The sequence below is a fragment of the Cricetulus griseus genome, chromosome 3 (genome assembly GCF_003668045.3).
Source record: "Cricetulus griseus strain 17A/GY chromosome 3, alternate assembly CriGri-PICRH-1.0, whole genome shotgun sequence".
NCBI lineage: Eukaryota > Metazoa > Chordata > Mammalia > Rodentia > Cricetidae > Cricetulus > Cricetulus griseus.
In genome coordinates, this window is record NC_048596.1 from 98,000,070 (window position 1) to 98,017,301 (window position 17,232).

Below are 17,232 nucleotides of genomic sequence, written 5' to 3' on the forward strand. Positions count from 1 at the left end.
GACTTTCCAAAGACCTGGACCCAGATGCGGAGCTGGGGGTCTGAAAATGCTGAGGGCAAAGAAGAAACTGTGGTCTTCCCTCATCCCAGCATGCACTTACTGCTTCAGCCCACCCACCCAGCATGTGCTCAGACACACACAGGTACTCTCCTGAAGAGCCTAAGACCCCTTCACACGTGCACACTTGCACTCCTTCTTCCATGGACACACACACACACACACACACACACACACACACACCTGCACTGCCCACATCATCCACGCGTCTGCATTCATAGCAGCACATAAGAAATTAGCTTATACACCCACACCCATACCTCCAACATCTCCTAACACAAGCCACTTAATCTCTCCAACACACTTACATATGGTAACATTTACTCTTGTAAATGTTAATGTTAAGATGGGTGTCTGGGGCTCAGTGGGAAATACTGATCAGTGGGCATCACTGTTTAGAAAGAATTAAAAACCTGGCCAGGGTACCAGGCCCACCCGCCTCAAGTTCAACATGACTAATGGCACGAATGCCCTATTGTCATGCAAGGAGCTAACAGGCACAGCTAGAGGAGGGGGCAGGCACAAATCATACATCATATGCCAGAGACCAAGAACCACCCCCTCCACAAAGGGACTTATTATCCCAGAACCGAAACACAGTAAGAGATTTTGCTCGCCAAGAATCTGCAATCAAGGCACTTGAACTGAGCTGCGAAAGCTCAGAACTCAGGCACACAGCCGTCTGCGCACCTGGACTGTGCATTTCTTAGCAAGCCTTCCACTGCCTGCAGCTCCATCAAACCCCAATGCTCCTCACAGGACTCCCTGGTCTCCTGGCTAGAGCTGGCCAATGTCTGTAATTCTCCCCCTTACTTTTGTAACTTGTGTCATGTCCCCTGGGACTCAAAGCAGGAAGTGATGATCTATCTTAGTCATTCCTGCATTCCCAGAACATAGTTAGTACACAGCACCTGACACCTAGTAGAAAGAGGTCTTGGATGGATGGCTGTGTGCGTGCATGAGCGTATGCATGTGTGTCTGTGTGCGTGTGTGCGTGTGTGTGTGTGTGTGTGTGTGTGTGTGTGTGTGTGTGTGTGTGTGTGTGTGTAAATAGTGGACACAAACAGCAGATATCCAGATGAAAGTTGGAGTTATCAAGGAAGGAACTGATGACTTATGGCCCTCCCTCTTCCTTCTGTTCCCTCTGCCTTCAGGATTGGGTAGCAGCTGGGTACCTCATGGCTGCCTGGGTTGCCTCTGGGAGGATGAAAGATCCTGTGACCCAGGGAGCAGCTGTCAGATGTGTGTGCCTTGGGGAGCAGGCATCCAAAGTGTGTTTCTACCTGACTGGGAAGCTTGAGGAGAACTAGACAGTGAAATGCTCTAAATTCAAGAGCTCTTCACTGTCAGGATATCTGAGGAGATGAGGGAATGTCTGTCAGTAACTTCTGAACCCCAGTTAACATCTTCCTTGGTGGTACACAACCCCAGACTTCAGCCTCGCTGGGATTACACTCCCCCTGGAGCATCAGCCCCTGCTCTCCCCTTGTCCTTGCTATGCTGTTTCCTCTGCCCTTCCCCTGCTCTGCCTGCCTGCCTCCAGCCTACACCCAAAGCCTCACTCAAATGTTCTTTCCACTGTGGGACTCCCCTCAATGCTCCAGCTTCTGCCACCAGAGCACTGGCTGGCAGCAATTATTTCATTCGGCTTGTAGTGGTCTGAAGGTGTCCCTGCCTGTCCCCAAACTGAAATCTCCCAGAAGTAGAAACTGTTTGTTCCAGCACCCAGCCAATGGCTGGATGAGTTAAAGTGACACTGGGGTTTCCTGTCATCAGAAAGCTAAAGCCCAGACTCCTGGCTTAATGCTACCAAGACCAACATGGCAGCCATCCTGTCACCAAGATGAACAACTTCCTGAATGTCTTCACCTTGGAAAGATACTTTTCTTCCCACCCAGTCTTCACTGTATCAAAATGAACATAGGCTTCCAAGGAGCCTGGCACCTCTAGGCCCTGTTCTGTCTATAGAGAAGGTGTGTCTTCCTAACCCCTCTTTTACGCCTGCCCTGGCCTGTCCTTAGCCCACCAACTCCTGGCTAGAGCTGGCCAGTGTTTGCAATTCTCCCCTTACTTTTGTCAGATCCCCAAGAAACAGGGTAAGTAGTGGGGTAGGAAAGTTCTGTGCAAAGATCCCCTCACCAGGGGAGCACAAACTGGGACTGAGGATCAGTAGGAGAAGTTGTGAGCTCTCTCCCTCAGGCAGATGGGGCCTGGTGTCAGGGAATCAAGCCGGGCACCCCCTCCGCTCCCACTGACTCCCCCACAGCTCAGGAAAGGTCAGGCGCCTCGGAAACCTTTAATTCCCTTTTAATGAGGTCGGGAGGAGTCCCTTGGTGTCTAGTTTATTTGTCCCAGGCGGCGCCACTCTGACGCTGGCAGATTCCCAGTAACTGTGACTTGGGGTGCAAGCCTTTTCCTGGGATAGAACAAGGATTTTGACTTCTATCTTCATGTGGGAAAAGAGATCAGAAGAGTAATAGAACCTTTGCTGGCAAGGCCCAGCCACCTTTCCAAGGAGCTGTGAAGCATGGAGCCTGGGAGACCCTGTGAGGGGCAGCAGAGAGCAGCAGAGAGCCCTGGGAAAACAACTCCTTGAATCCCCACGCATCTCCACCTCTCAGGAAGGCGTCTTCTCTTCCCTTTGGTTCAAAGCTTCAAGGGGCATCTTGGTTCCTGGTTGTGGCACTGCACAGGCAGCTCCACCAGGGAACCCTCCTCTCCTTAAATTCCTAGCTCCCCAGTTCTGATACTTAAGCTGCCTAAGTGTCTCTAGACAGTATCACCTCCACCTGTGCCCTCTCAGTGCTGCTCACCAATCACCTCACTGTGTCCCTGTCCTCTTGGACACTACCCATAGCCCATCCAGAGTTTCCGAAGAGGAAACTGATGAGGCTAGGTCTAGATGGAGCTGGGGTTACCCAGTGGACCAGTGGGTTCTCCCTGCCAGGGTGAGGCCCATTGGTCTATGAAGTTTATCAACACTCTGGTCAAGTCCTCATTTGCCTCCAATATATCCCAGGTGCCTTGCATGCCCCCCTCCCCAGCCTCTCTCTCTCTCTCTCTCTCTCTCTCTCTCTCTCTCTCTCTCTCTCTCACACACACACACACACACACACACACACACACACACACCGAGGCAGACTCCAGCCTCAGATTTTTCCCCCCCGGCTCTTTCCTCTCCCCCATCCTACCCACAACCCAGCCACTGGGGCAGGCTCTTACCAAGATCACAGCTGCCACAGTTCCAGCCTCCTTGTCCACCAGGGGTATGATCAGCACTGAGGGGGAGAGGGCAATGAGGTGGTCCTGCAGGCCCAGTGAGGCCCAGAGATACTGAGTAAGGACCCAGGGAAGGAGACAAAGATGCAGACAGAGAGGCTGGGACAAAGACACAGAGAGACCCAGAGGCCCGGTGAGACAGAGAGCAGACCTGAGCCAGTGACAAAAACAACCATAGCGACAAACCCTAAATAGAAGGAAATCCCCTCACTTGACAACTTTCTTGTGATTCTCCCAGAAACCCTGGGAGGGAGAGAGGCAGGTAAGGCTGAGCATCTTTGTTCTACAGGTAAGGAGCTGAGGTCCAGAAAGGGGAAGTGACTTGCCCAAGATCACTCAGCAAGTCAGGCCTCCTGACTCCCAGTCTTGTGCACTTTCCACATCGAGACAGAGGACAGAGACCTAGAGAGACTGAGACATGAGGCAGAGAGACATGGCGGACAGGGGGTATGGAGAGGACAAGACACAGACACAGACAGCGACAGAGAGCATGACAACAACTACAGCCCCATCTGGCAACAGGCTCAAGCACATGGTGATAGCAGCCATCAGTACTGAAACCTAGTAGGGGCCAGGACCTTAACACATGCCATCTCATCTGTGCCTCAAAACATCCCCTCAAGAAAGGCACTGTTGTCCCATTTTACAGTCAAGAAACTGAGGTGTAGGGAGGTCAGTAGCATGTTAGAGAGAGAATTGGAGGAGGGATTGCTGGAGACAGAGCAAAAGGAGACAGATGAGGACGAGTAGAAGGCAGACATTTCCTGAGAGCAGAACCACAGCCTTCCCCATCCCTGTCCAGTTCCCAGCCCTTACCTTGAGTGCCAGGAGCCAGCGGAGCCACCAGCCTGGTCAAGGGTTTTCCTAATAGGTCAGAGGGGCCCAGTCCATTGCAGCTTAGCCGCTTCCCAGAGATCACAGCCTCTCTGAAAACAAGACATGCTCTCACTTCTCAGGTCCTAAATCAAAGAGGAGTTGGATCCACCCACACCAGCCTGAAGGATACAGAAAGGCTGAACCCTAAACACACGCAAGCATCTAGATGATTTGCCTCATGGTAGACATAAAGAAGGTCAAAACGAGGGTAGGACCCTGTCCCACTTCTATCCCATATGGCTGCCACAGCCTAGCCTTCCATATCTCTTGCAGATGTGGAGAAAGGTCCAGGGCAGATCCTTGGGTAACAGAGCAGTAGAGGAATATCAGGGCTCACAGCTAAGGTATCAGATCAAATTCTGCCCTTGCTACTTGACCTTAGGAGAGTGAACTACCCTCCCTGAGCATCCCAGGAGGAACTGAACTGAGAAATGTACAAGTCTCCCATCTGTTCAGCAGGCTTTAGTGCTAAGCATGAGAGGGAGACTGCACAGGAATCACCTACCCTGTCACTGGCATTCCCTGTGCACCATCACAGTCAGATTGCACCAAGCAACCTAATGTAGATGATGAACAGGTTACTTTTCGTGATGCTATAACCAAATACTTGACAAAAGCAACTGGAGCAAGGAAGGGTTTATTTTGGCTCATGGTTTGAGGGTATAGTCCATCGTGACAGGGAAGGCATGCCAGTGAGAGCAGCTGTTAAGTGTGGCCACAGAAGCACAAGGCAATTGGTCACCTCACATCCATAGTTAGGAAGCAGAAAGAGATGAATACTGGGGCTCAGCTTGACTTCCATTTTTCCTTTTTAAAACTCAACTTGGGATCCTAGCCCACTGGGTGCATCTTCCTGTTTTAACTAAACCTCTCATACAGAGGTGTGTCTCCTAAGTGATTCCAAATCCAGCTAAGCTGACAATAAAGATTACCCATCACAAGTCACCTGCTACCCAAACACATCACTTTAAATCATAATGTTCTTCCTCTGGTCCTCAAAGGCCACCTCATAATGGAAAATAGATATAGTTTAAATGTAAGAGTCCTCAAAAATTCTGACCATCCTTTCACTATTCAAAAGCTCAAAATTGGAAGTCTCATTTGAGGTTCAAGGCAATATCTGAACTGTAAGCCACTGTAAAATCAAAGATTAGTCACGTACTTCCAATATGCAGTGGCACGGAATAAGCCTTTCCATTCCAAAAGGGACTAGAAGCATACATAGCAAGGAACTGTCAAACCTAAGCAAGATGAAATATTCAGCAGAGCAAGGTCCAGATCGCAGAACTCTAGCATGGATGGCTCTTGGTGGTACTGTCTGGTACCAACAGTCTTGGGTAGCCTCACCCCTCCAGGTCTGCCACCTGTAGCATAAATATCCTCTTCCTCAAGCTGGCTCAACTTCATGCCTGCTACTTTTCTCAGTGGATATTCCTTACATCTTCAACATCCTGGGGTCTCCTTAAAACATGGGCTTCACTTTCAGAATTCATGCAGCGGCCTCTTGGGGCTTCCTTGCAGGGAGTGAGTGTGACCCTGCAGAGCCTTTTCTGGACTCAGAGGCTTTCTGGAACCTTGGTTCAAGTCTACATGATCCTAAGACTCATACATTTTACACTTGCCAAACAGACACAATATGGATGACACTTTGTAGCTCTGATATCAGCTGATGATGTAGTCTGGCCCACTTCTACCACAGCTTTGTGCACTTTAGTGGCTAAACTAGGAAAATGTTTCCCCATGCAGTTGTTTTTTGAGCTGGGAGACCCCTTTGTGACATTCTCCATTCAATCACTTTCCTTTCAAATGAATCTGCAGTTTTAAAGCCTGGAGCATCCAATAGGCATGCTTTAGCCCTCAGACCACATTTCCTTCTGGCTCAGTGCAAAGTGAAATGTTTCTGTCTAATGTTGCAAATCTCTTACACTTGTAGACAGACACCTGTCAGCACCCACTATGTCTACAACTGTAACCGCCACATTCACATTCCTTTCCTTGATAAATTGCACGTTTTCCATATCTTTCTGCTTTGAATTCTCATTATAAACCTCCATAAATTCAGCAAGCAATAACTATGCCACAGCCTGAATGTTCCCAGATTATTTGCAGGATATAAAACAAATATCCTCTTGCCCAGTCCCCAGTAGACTGCTCATTCCTATTTGAAATCTTGTGAAACAGGACTTCATAGATATTTCTACTGGGATTCTGGTCTTCTGCACTTACACAGGTCCATTACCCATGGTCCACTTAGCTCCTATTATAACATTCTAGGGCTTCTCTAGAATGTTATAGCTTCCAGCTCCAAAAGAGCCCACATTCTTCCCACAAAGCAGTTCTAAAGACCTACAGACCACATGATCAGGTTTATTAAAGCAATGATGACCCCACTTCTGGTACCAATTTCTCTAATAACTTCTTTTCCTTTCTGTGACAAAATACCCACCAAAAACAACTTAAAGAAGGAAGGGTAAAACAAACCAAAACAGGTGCACACTTTGATGGCCCAGCTATCATGGTGGGGGTGGGGCAGGTGCGGTGGTGAAAGCCACTCTATTTTGTTGCAGAAGGAATTTAAGGCAACTGGTTGCATTGCAGAGTAAGGTAAATGCTGATGCTCAGCACTCTATCATATATATAAATATATATTCAGTGCAGGATTTCATCCCACAGCCCTTCTCCTTACTGATCTTTCATCCCCATGAATTCCGCCCTCTCACTGTGCCCCACCCCTCACTGTGCCCCACCCCTCACTGTGCCCCACCCCCTTGCTGGGACTTTGTCACCCCAACCTACCCCACTGATCCCCACCCCTCACTCAGCCTCTGTGATGGTAGTGCCCTTATTCACCATAGGTCTTCCCTCCCTGCTAAACCTCTCTGGAAACACCCGAACAGACACATGCACCACTGTTTCCTAGGTGGCTCCAACTCCAAACAAATTGGCAATGAAGATTAACCATCAGATATTAACTCAGAATCCCTAACTTCTCTAGGGATTAAAAATGACTGCCATCTTCGTTTTGGAGTTGAGAAGCTAAAATACAGACTGATTAAGTGACCTGTCTGTGGTCACATAGCTAATAAGTGGCAGAATGAAGCTCTGAACCCAGGTAGCTGGTACCAGATTTGGGTTTAATAACTCTGCTTGGACAATCCCAAAGATATGTGAAGTGTGAGCCTCAAGCAGGGGGCTGGCATATGTGAGGGTAGGAACTGAGGCAAGAGAGGTTGGCTGTGGGGAGAAGAGATCTCTCTCTGCCCTCCACACGTCTTCCCCCAGGCCTCTGACTCTTCCTGCTTAATTAAGCACCTGGTTTTTCACCAAATGTCACTCGATGATGATTAATTGCCCTGGGTTCCTCATCTCCCATGCTATTTCCCCTTATTGTGTTTATAAGAACTGCTTGGCCTGGATAGAAGAGAGGTTGGGGCTCTGGAGCATACAATTGGGGTCATTAGGGGAATACAGTGTAGATCAGATGAGGAAAGGGAGGGGGTGACCTGCAAGTCACCAAGTCAGGAGGTCACAGCTGCTGGAGAAATCAAGGACGGAAGAGGCCAAGCATATCTTCCAAGGTCACACAGTATTCTCTGAACCATACTCATTGCCTCCTGGCCCTTCTGACCAACTCAGAATCTTCCAGAGCCAGTGTGTATCCCATACGCTGTCCTTCACACCCAGGCCTCTGGGGCTCCGAAGTGATGGGAGCCAATTCTTGGCTGTTCCAACTGCTTGAAAGCAGGGTGGCAGGAGGGCAATGGGAGCCACCTTTCCTGTTGACTAAATCTATAAAGGCTGGGGCTTCTTGGGAGTTTCAGACACCCTGCTAGTTGGCCCCAGACACAGTGGAAGCTACAGTGGGGTGAAGGTTCCTGAGTTGCTGGTCAGTGAACTATGAAACCTCACCCACCAGCCCAGACTATCCTACTCCCTACTCCAAGACCCAGTTGTACCACCCCCAGGATCCTGTGCACACCACCTTGGGAGTCTCTGGATATGGTTCACAGCTCCAGACTCCAGAAACTCTTAGGCTACCTGGAGATACCAGGGACATCCTGGGTGTCCCTGAAGTGCAGTAAAGATATTGCAGTCTAAATGTATTTTCTCCATCAGCTTCCTGTCAAAGCAGCTGATCTCCTGTGACTTATCTGTGCACTGTCCTATCACCTCTTTTCCTGGGTCTCCTCAGTCCCCTGCTCTCTATTCCCAAGCTACTGCCTGTCCTCAGCAGAGATATTCTATGCCAGCCACTGGCCTCCTATCTGGGTTTCTAACTGTTCTCTCTAGAAGAACAAGAATCTACTTTCTAGACAAGAGACTGCACAGGTGCTCACTGCAATCTCATTTTACACAGCCCTCCTAGGTCAGCTTCAGCAGGGGGAACTGATGTGAAGGGTGGGACTCATACCTGACTCAGGGATCCCAGCATCATGTAAAGACAGACATACAGATCCACAATGAAGTTAGGTGCCAGAGCTATCACAAAGGGATGGAGAGCATGCCTAGTCCACCCTCACATGGGATGGAATTGGGGTCAGAAAGGCTTTCTGAAGGAGATGCCTGAATCCTGAAGGACACACAGACGTCATCCAAATAGACACACTAGAATGATCGGGCAGAGGGAACTGAATGTATGAAGGCTCAAAGGGAATAGGAACATATGCTTGTTGGACAGTACAACCACAAGAATTAGGTATGGCTGGACAGTGGAAGGCAAGGCCAGGGAGAGCCTAGGGGTCTGGGGAGTTGGGTTTGATCCCGGGGCAGAGGAAACCCTGACAGGAATTTGAGCAGGAAAACACATGGTTGAGTTTGGTTGCAGATCCTTCAAGCTCTCGACCTGGGTAAAAATCTCTTTAGGGAGAGAATATTGACACTGGGAATCTAGTCTCAGTGACCTTGGGACCAAAGAGGAGAGGCAGGCTGAGAGAGAGCAGCCTTGACTGGAACCAGGCCCTCACCAAGCATCATTGCCTCCCCAAATCCTGAACTCTTAGGAAGTTTTGGTACCTTGCTTGAATTCTGTCCTCCCTGGTCCTGTCACTGCACACATCCCCAGGCAGGGGCATGTTACACACACTCCCATGGGCCCCCACTTCCTTGGTCACATCCATCCCAGAATGTGTGCCACCTAAAGCCTCCCCAAATATCCACAGACTATAAATAAGGGTGGTGAGATAGGGGCTTCCCGACACCTGGAAGAGGCTTGGCTATTGCTAGGCCTCAGAGCTCTTCCTGCCCTCACCCTGTTTCCCTCAGAGAACCCCCTGCCTCTTCTCACCCCTCCCTGCTATCTTCCAGGCTGATACTGAGAACTGGAGAGACAGGGGACTCAATCCCCCAAGTCCAACTGCCCAGACTGAGCTTCAGTGGCTCAGTCTTGGAGCCAGGGTGGTCATGGCCTGCCCCACTGAAGAAAAAGACAGATGGGCACGGAGTGCAGAGAGAAATGGGTGTGGAGTTTATGGCAGTTCCGTTCCTTTAACAACTATTTGTTTAATGGAGAAAGAATAGAGGGGAAAGCTGTGTGTTGGTAAGGTCAATAGTCTGTAAAAGGGCCACGTGTCCAGGCCCTTTCCACCTTCCCGGAGCTCCTGCATCCTTCTCTATCTCCCCTTCTACTGAGACCTGCCCCTGCCTGTTCCCTCACTGAGCATCATCCTTCACCACACCCCACTAAGCCCCAGCCCTAACTTAGCACCCAATCTTCATACTGAGCCCACTCTCAATGAGCCCTTTCCCACAAATTCCAGCTTCTCACTGATTCATCCAATTCCCTGAACCCTTCTCCTTACAGATCCTTCATCCCCACTGTGCCCCGCCCCTCACTGTGCCCCGCCCATGTTCCCCGCCCCCTCCCTGTGCTCCTCGTTGAGTCTTTTCCACCCCAACCCACCACACTGAGCCCCACTTAACCTATCCTCATTGCCCTAACTCAGTTTCCATCCCCCACTGATCTCCACCCCTCACTCTGCCTCTGTGATGGTTTATCTTAGTTGTCAGCTTGACAGGATCTGAAATCACCTTGGAGACAGATATCTGGGCATGTATGTGAGGAATTTTCTACATTGGATTCATTAATGTAGGAACTCATCCTAATGTGGGTAGCACATTCCGTGGGCTGGGATCTTAGACTGAATAAAAAGAAGAAAGCTAGCTGAGTATTCGCTCTTCTCTGCTTCCTGACGACGGTGGACACTGTGTGACCAGGCCTGCTTCTGCCACCATGCTTTCCCTGCCATGATGAACTATCTGTCCCCTTGAACCTCTCACTGAAACTCATGCCTCACTAAACCTCATCTCCTCACTGAACCCCATGCCCTCTCTGAACCCCATGCCCTCACTGTGCCTCCATCTCTCCCTCACTTAGCCTTGAACTCTCACTGAGCATTAATTTCCTCTGACCTTTCATCTCTCTCTTGAAGACAAATTATGATCTAGGTCAGCAACTGGTTCTCCTCCATCAGAATATAAGACTCCAGAAATGGGAACAGTCACTGTGTCTGTCCTCCAAGACAAACTAGATGGACAACCAGATTCTGCCACAAGAAGAGACCAGGTTTGTATTGAGGAAGTGCACTGCAAATGGTAGCTGGTAGCCAAGTTGCAGCTGGAGGTCCTGAAGTTCCTGCACCTGGCAGTGGGAAATCTGAGTGTTGGGATACCAAGAGGGAGTTGTCTGGTTGGGGTCTGAAACAGGGTAGGCATGGGGAGCGTCAGTGGTTCTCTCCTTTCCAGTACAGGGTTCCTGTTGAAGCCAGTAGAATTCAGGGCCGGGCCAACCTCATCATCTTACAGGGCGTAGATGGAGTCCCAGGGAAAAAACAATGGGATTGTCACCACAACAACATTGCCCTGGAGCCCACGCCTCCCGCTTTCCAGTCCTGGACTCTTCTGAGGACAGATTGTCCCTGGGAAGTCCACTGGGACCTACTCCCATTTGTGAAGATTGGCTCTTTCTCTTCAGCAGGGAATCCCTTGTGCATGTCTCATGAAGTCCATCCCTGCTGACCCACTGAGGATGTGCAGGGAAGGATTATGCAGGGGAGCAAGGAGCACAAGCAGGCACAGGGAAGACAAGACACAAAGGCAAACTACACTGGAGCTCCTGAACTGGGCATGCCGCGAGTTCCTGCAGAGTGGACAGAGTCCAACCTAGCCTCTCACTACCACCATCTCAGCTCCTTTTCTGCCCATCACCTCAGCCTTATCTGCCTTTATGATTCAGGCTCCAGTCATACCTGCTGCTGTTTGTCCCCCAGCAGCTGCCAGCGGCCTGGTTTCCTGCAGGAGCACCCCTCCCCCACCACTGCCCGCATAGCTGCTCCGAAGCAGGTGCTTCCTCAATCTCTTGATGGTCACCCTTGAGAGAAGCCTGTACCCTTTTCCACCCATTTCACAGAAAGAGACCGAGGCCAAAAGGAAATTCGTCCTACCACGGTCAACCAAGGTTAGTCTTCAGTTGGGCTGATTATAGAGGGCAGCTAGCAATCACTGGACACTGCTAAGCACCTGTCATCCACCATCTTACTGAACCAAAATGGAGGCAGTGAGGGTAGGGCACATTTAGGCAGAGATGAGGCCAGGCTAGAATCAGGCCTATCTGCCTTCCTCATGCCTGGGTCTCAAGCTTCAGTCTGCTGGAAACACTCAAGAACAAGGCCCAGGACATTCTTGGGCCCAGCAGCCCTAGTGGTGGACATGAACTCACCCAGGCCCCATACACCAGACACAGGTGTGGCCAGGCGGAACCGATTCCCCCAGAGAGCGTGCAAGGCCTGAGCCTCTGTCCCTAGTCCTGACTGCATGCTAAGTTCTGTGCCCTGGGATGCCACTACCCCATCCTCTTGCCATTTCTGCCTTCTGGAATCCCTGGTCTTTCTGTCCCAGCAGGCACTAGCCTCTCATCTCCATGGAGTTCCAGGCTAATTGCATTTGGACATTCACTTTTAATTGTCTTTTCTTCTCCTTTTCCAAAGGCTTTACTGGATATGCAGTTGTTGAGAGGAGGATGTTTAACAGGCCACTAAGGCAGGTGAGAGCCACTCTAAGCTGCCCGCATGCAGATTCCACCAACTCCCCAAGACAGCCTGGCCTGGAGTGCCAGAGACAGCAAGCTCCACAGGAGGCTCCCTCCTGTCTCCTGAGCCTGCCACTCTGGACACCTCTTCCCAACCCCCAGGAATGCCTTCCCAGGCTGCTGGGAGACTTCCTGGAGGAGGTGAGCTAATATCAAAGGAAGAACTATGGATGGGAGAGACTGGCTTAGAGGAGTATAAGGACATTACAGTTTTATCTTTAAGATTCAGACGATCTTGCCTGGTGGAGGTATAGCTACTCGGGAAGTTAGGTCAGGAGAAGAAAATGTGTCAGGCTAGCTTGGACTACAGAGTAAATTCCAGGCTAGCCTTAGTAACTTAGTGAGACCAAGTCACAAAGGTATAAACGCATGGCTTGGAGGATGAGCTCAGTAGAGTACTTGCCCAGAATTCTTGAGGCCCTGTGTTCAATTGCCAGTATTGCCTAAAAGTAGGAAGTGTTTGATCCTGCAAATGATGATGCAAACAGCACACAAGGGTCCAAGGCAAAAAGCTCTAGCTAGGACACAGGCTAGAGGGAGCTGTGGTTTTGTTCACTACAGTCCTCCAAGGGAGAAGTAGAGAGCAGATACTGAAAGGGAAAGCATTAACTCTTACCTGCCTCCCAGACCTATGACAGAACAAGGGGAAGAATTCTGGAGTGGGGGGGGGGAAGCTCCTTCTGCCCACAAAGAGAATTCAAGGAGACAGACCACCATCTTGGAAACCAGGGTATAAGGGACCAGAAAGGACCCAGGACCATCTTTCCAGGACTTCAGTTCAGGTACTACCAAAAGAACTGTATGCCTGAACCAAAGAGCACTGCATTCTGGGAGCACCTCCACCACACTGTGCCCACCGTGGCCCCTACTCCTGACCCAGTGCTCCCTAGTCTTTAGATAACAAGGATGTGTTTTTCAGAGACTGTCACCTCCCTGCTCCTACTGAGAACTTAGACCTCGCTTGGCCTCATGCCTGGCTTGTGGTCTTGAACATGTCTCTCAGTGTGTCCTTACAGGGAAACTGAGGCAGCTGAACTCACTGGGCTCAGAGGGATCAGGGACCACAGGGTGCTGGGCTCTGGGTCCTCCTGGCCATAGCAGACTAAGCACAATCATTTAACCCTCCCAACAGCCCTTTAAGTACTACTGTGATCACCGTGTCACCGAAAAGGAGAACAAAATGGAATCATACTACAAAGGATGTCTGGTTGTCATAAGGTGACAGAGCTGGTACACAAGGAAGGTTGATTTGAATCTGGGTAGTAGCAATCCAGAACCTTCTGCAGCTCATTTTCTCTGATCTTAGGTACAGGAAGCTGGCACTGTGTGCTCCTGCAGGCCAGGCATACTGGGATCCCAAGCCCAAGCCTCATGGTAATGTTGGTGGCATGCTGGGGTGGGAACTGAGACATGATGCAGCCCATCCCCTCCACCCAACAATCCAGAACTCTATGGGAGCTGGACATGATGGATCCCATCTGTAACCTCAGCATTTAGGAGGCTGAAGCAGGAGGATCACTGCAAGTTCAAAACCAGCCTGGGCTATACACTGTGGGAAAAGAACTCTACAGAAAAGGACTGTATGAAGAGAGACCCTGTACCACACACTACTTCCCCAAAATAGGAAGGGGCATTATTTCCTATGTCCTGGCTGATAGACTGGAGTTGGGGGTGGACCGGATGGTCTTGGAAGGTGCCTCAACCCTGAGGCCAGAGGACAGAGAATAGGCAATGACTTACCGGAGTTTTCCTTCCTGTGGCAGCTCATGAGGGGGGTCCTCACACACCAGCCTGGACTCCCCATCCAGCAGGTAGGTGTAGACAGTCTCCTAGGACCAAAAGCACTTGTGAGACCCCATAGAGATACTGCCCAGCCCTAGTCTGAACATGACAAGGCCACGGGGTCTTGGGGGCTAGAGTTTGGCGGTTTGGGAAGGGGTTCTGGCTGGGCAAGATCTGTGAATCTGTCGTTTTCCTCACAGATCACCCCAAATCCAAGGTGTGAGCCAGTCTCCCCCACATTGAACTCCAGCCTCAGGCATTTGGCAAACCATACTTGGTATGGCATGCAGGCCACACTCGCTTAGGATGCTCTCTCCTTCCAACACCCCCCATGATCCAAGCCAGGAAACTATAGCCAGGGCACTGTGCCCGTACTCTATGGGGCCCTGGAGGGCTTCCCAAAAGAAGCAGTCTTTTAGATGTGACTGGACCCACTTGGGGTGTGGGTGAGACTCAGAACCGACCGACACCAGTAGGCCAAATGGTACAAAGAACAAGAAGGATTTCTAAACTGACAGTGGGGAGAAGTGCCATGACAGAGTGCCTGGCTGGGAGTGAGCAGGGCTGGGACTGAAGGGCCTCAGAAACAGCTGGGAACAGGGGCTGAGCAAGTTTGCATTTTAGGGTGAGTTGGAAGCCACTGGCTGGAAGCTTGTCAGGTCTTTAATTCAGCAACCCTCCCTCCCTAGGACAAACCAGCTTCCCTTGCAGGCCTTGTCTTGGCAGAAGCTGTTGTATCACAAACAAAGATCTACTTCCCCACATGGGGACCTTTAGAGGCCCTGGCCCCAATCCCCATGACTACTGGCCACACTCTCTCATCGGGAAGCTGAGGAAGCCCCTTCTCTGCTGAAGGTGGCAGGGAGGGCTTCGGGAGGAGCTGTTGAAGGCGCTCCCTCAGTTAAGTATGGAGTCTGCAGTTCACTGGGAAAAACCACAACCCCGCCATCACAACCCTGCCAGTTGCTCCTGTGGCCCTTGGATATTCTACAGGGCTCTCCACAGGTCCTTACGATGATCTCCTGTAACACTGAGCTGGGTTCAGTTGTCCTGATGTGAGGTGGGGATTACAGGACCCAGGAGATGGAGGGTAAGGGCAGACTCTGGAATGACCTAGAGCCCCCTTGGACCAATGATGAATTGGGAATATTTGAGGTTTTTTTGCTTTTGTTTTCCAGACAAGGTCTCTCATGTTGCTCAGGCTGGCCTCAGGCTCACTATGTAGTTAAGGCTGGCTGAAGACTTGTGGCAGTCCTGCTTTGGCCTTCTAAAGTCTGGGGTCACAAGTGTGAGCCACCACCATGCCCAGCTTCTGGGCCCAAATCCAGGGACAGAGAGCCACTCCGAGAGAGCTGCCACCTCTCAACCACACCCAGCCTCCTTCCTTGTCATCCAATCTGGAGCTCTGGAGGGTTTTTTGTTTTAGATTTTTGGGGTTTTGTTGTTGTTGTTGTTGTTGTTGCTGGTTTTGTTTTCTTTCCTCAAGCAGGTTCAGAGCCTACCAGGGCACCCAGTGCCCAAAAGTCCATCCTCCCACAGAGAAAGATGGGCAGTCTTGGGGCGGCGGGGGCAGGAGCCACCCTTCACTTCTGCATGTCCGCGCCTTCCGCCCTCACTCTCAGCCATCCTGGTTAAATTTAGCCGGAGTTTACTGGGTAGGAGGGTTACTTTGCGTTTCATACACATCAGCACCATCTGCACTGGGGCTGCCTGCCACAATGGGTGCTGATGAGGAAGCCAGGTGCTGCAGCTCTCCTCCCCTCCCAACCCCCACGTCCCAGGGCCCAGCCCCTCCCTACAGTCAAGCAGAGGCTCCCCCAAGCCTGGGCTCCCCCAGCCCATCATTGCCCTCTTGAGTAGCATCTCACTGCCTCCTGGACCTCAGCTCTCGTCTCAGCCTCAGCTTTAGGCTGTAGTTAGCTGGGCACCAAGCCAGCCAGCCAGCCAGCCACACACAACACACAACACACCACACACACACACACACACACACACACCACACACACACACACACACACACACGGCTTGCAGGGCAGTCCACAGTCACTGACCTGCCATCCAGATGTTCCTCTACCCCAGGGCAGATGTCGTTATCTCAGTCACAACCCTCTCCCAAAGGATTTATTTTTGGGTGCCAACACACCACCCACTTCCTACCAATTTCACGCTCAATAAAGCTCAGTCATTAGCCCTCCTCCTGGGTGCTGAACTTCTAGGAGGTTTGGGGAAGACAGAGCTGAAGACAGGGAATAGGGCACTTAGATGCCAAGCCCCATTTGTCCCTGCCATGCTGTGTGACCTTGGTGAGGTACCCTCCCTCTCTGGGCCTCTAAAGGTTCATCCATCACTCAGAGACAGGGACAATAGGCTTAGGTGGGGTGAGAAGGCTACATCCTGATTTGGCTACATTTCCTGAAGCCAAAGCTGCCTCCGCTGGTGTGTAAAGTGGGGAGAGGATGTTCAAGGCAACTTAGTTTGGATATTTCCTCCTCCAGGAAGTCTTCCATGCTCCTTATGTTGATTCAAACTGTATTCCCCAGGCTCCGAAGTCCCCTGTATCCCTCCATCTGGCACAGCTGTGCCTCTGATGCTTTGACTCCTGGGAGCTGGTTAATCAGCCTTCTGCTTAAAGAATGAACAATGGTACTGGAGCCAGAAGTGCCAGTGACTGCTGAAAGGATGTACAATGTCCCCAACAAGATACTTAGGATCTGGGTGACCGTGGTTGCCTCCCCTGACTTACCATCCCATTCATGGTGCTACAATGAGACAGAGAGAATCATAAAGACTGATAACTGCCTGGCCTCCTGCTTTAATCCAATACTAGATCCACACATCAAGAGTGAGCCCCTTAGGACCGCCAAAACTGGATATCTGGGAAATTCTTCATGTCTATCCTCAACCTCTCCTGCTACACTTACACCCAAACCCAAATGAGGGTCTGGGCAGGGTGAGGTGCAGCTCAGAGCTACACAAAGGCTGAGAGGGGAGGGCAGGAAGGAAATGTGAAGGGTAGACACCTACCACTCTGGGGAGCACGGCAGAGAGGGCATCCTTGGCAGCCTGACGCAGGCCAGCGATGTCGATAACAGCACCCAGGCTCAGCAAAGCATCCTGGAAGAGAAAAAAAGAGCATAGGTTGTTCTGCCTGGTGG

At 50.8% G+C, this 17,232-nt stretch overlaps 1 protein-coding gene across 8 annotated transcripts in view; it reads right to left on the reverse strand.

Annotated features, from left to right (window-relative positions):
- The window catches only part of Pde2a (phosphodiesterase 2A), a 62,169-nt gene that overhangs the window by 13,794 nt on the left and 31,143 nt on the right, over positions 1 to 17,232 (reverse strand). For 5 of the 8 annotated variants that reach the window (XM_035442339.1, XM_027407828.2, XM_027407831.2 and 2 more), the window contains 4 exons: positions 17,102 to 17,191; positions 14,036 to 14,124; positions 4,153 to 4,262; positions 3,280 to 3,335 (listed from right to left, as the gene is read on the reverse strand). In XM_035442339.1, the coding sequence (XP_035298230.1) occupies positions 3,280 to 3,335; positions 4,153 to 4,262; positions 14,036 to 14,124; positions 17,102 to 17,191 (345 nt within the window). The remainder of the gene's footprint in view (positions 1 to 3,279; positions 3,336 to 4,152; positions 4,263 to 14,035; positions 14,125 to 17,101; positions 17,192 to 17,232) is intronic. The other 3 variants (XM_035442338.1, XM_035442340.1, XM_035442341.1) reach the window with 1 other exon arrangement.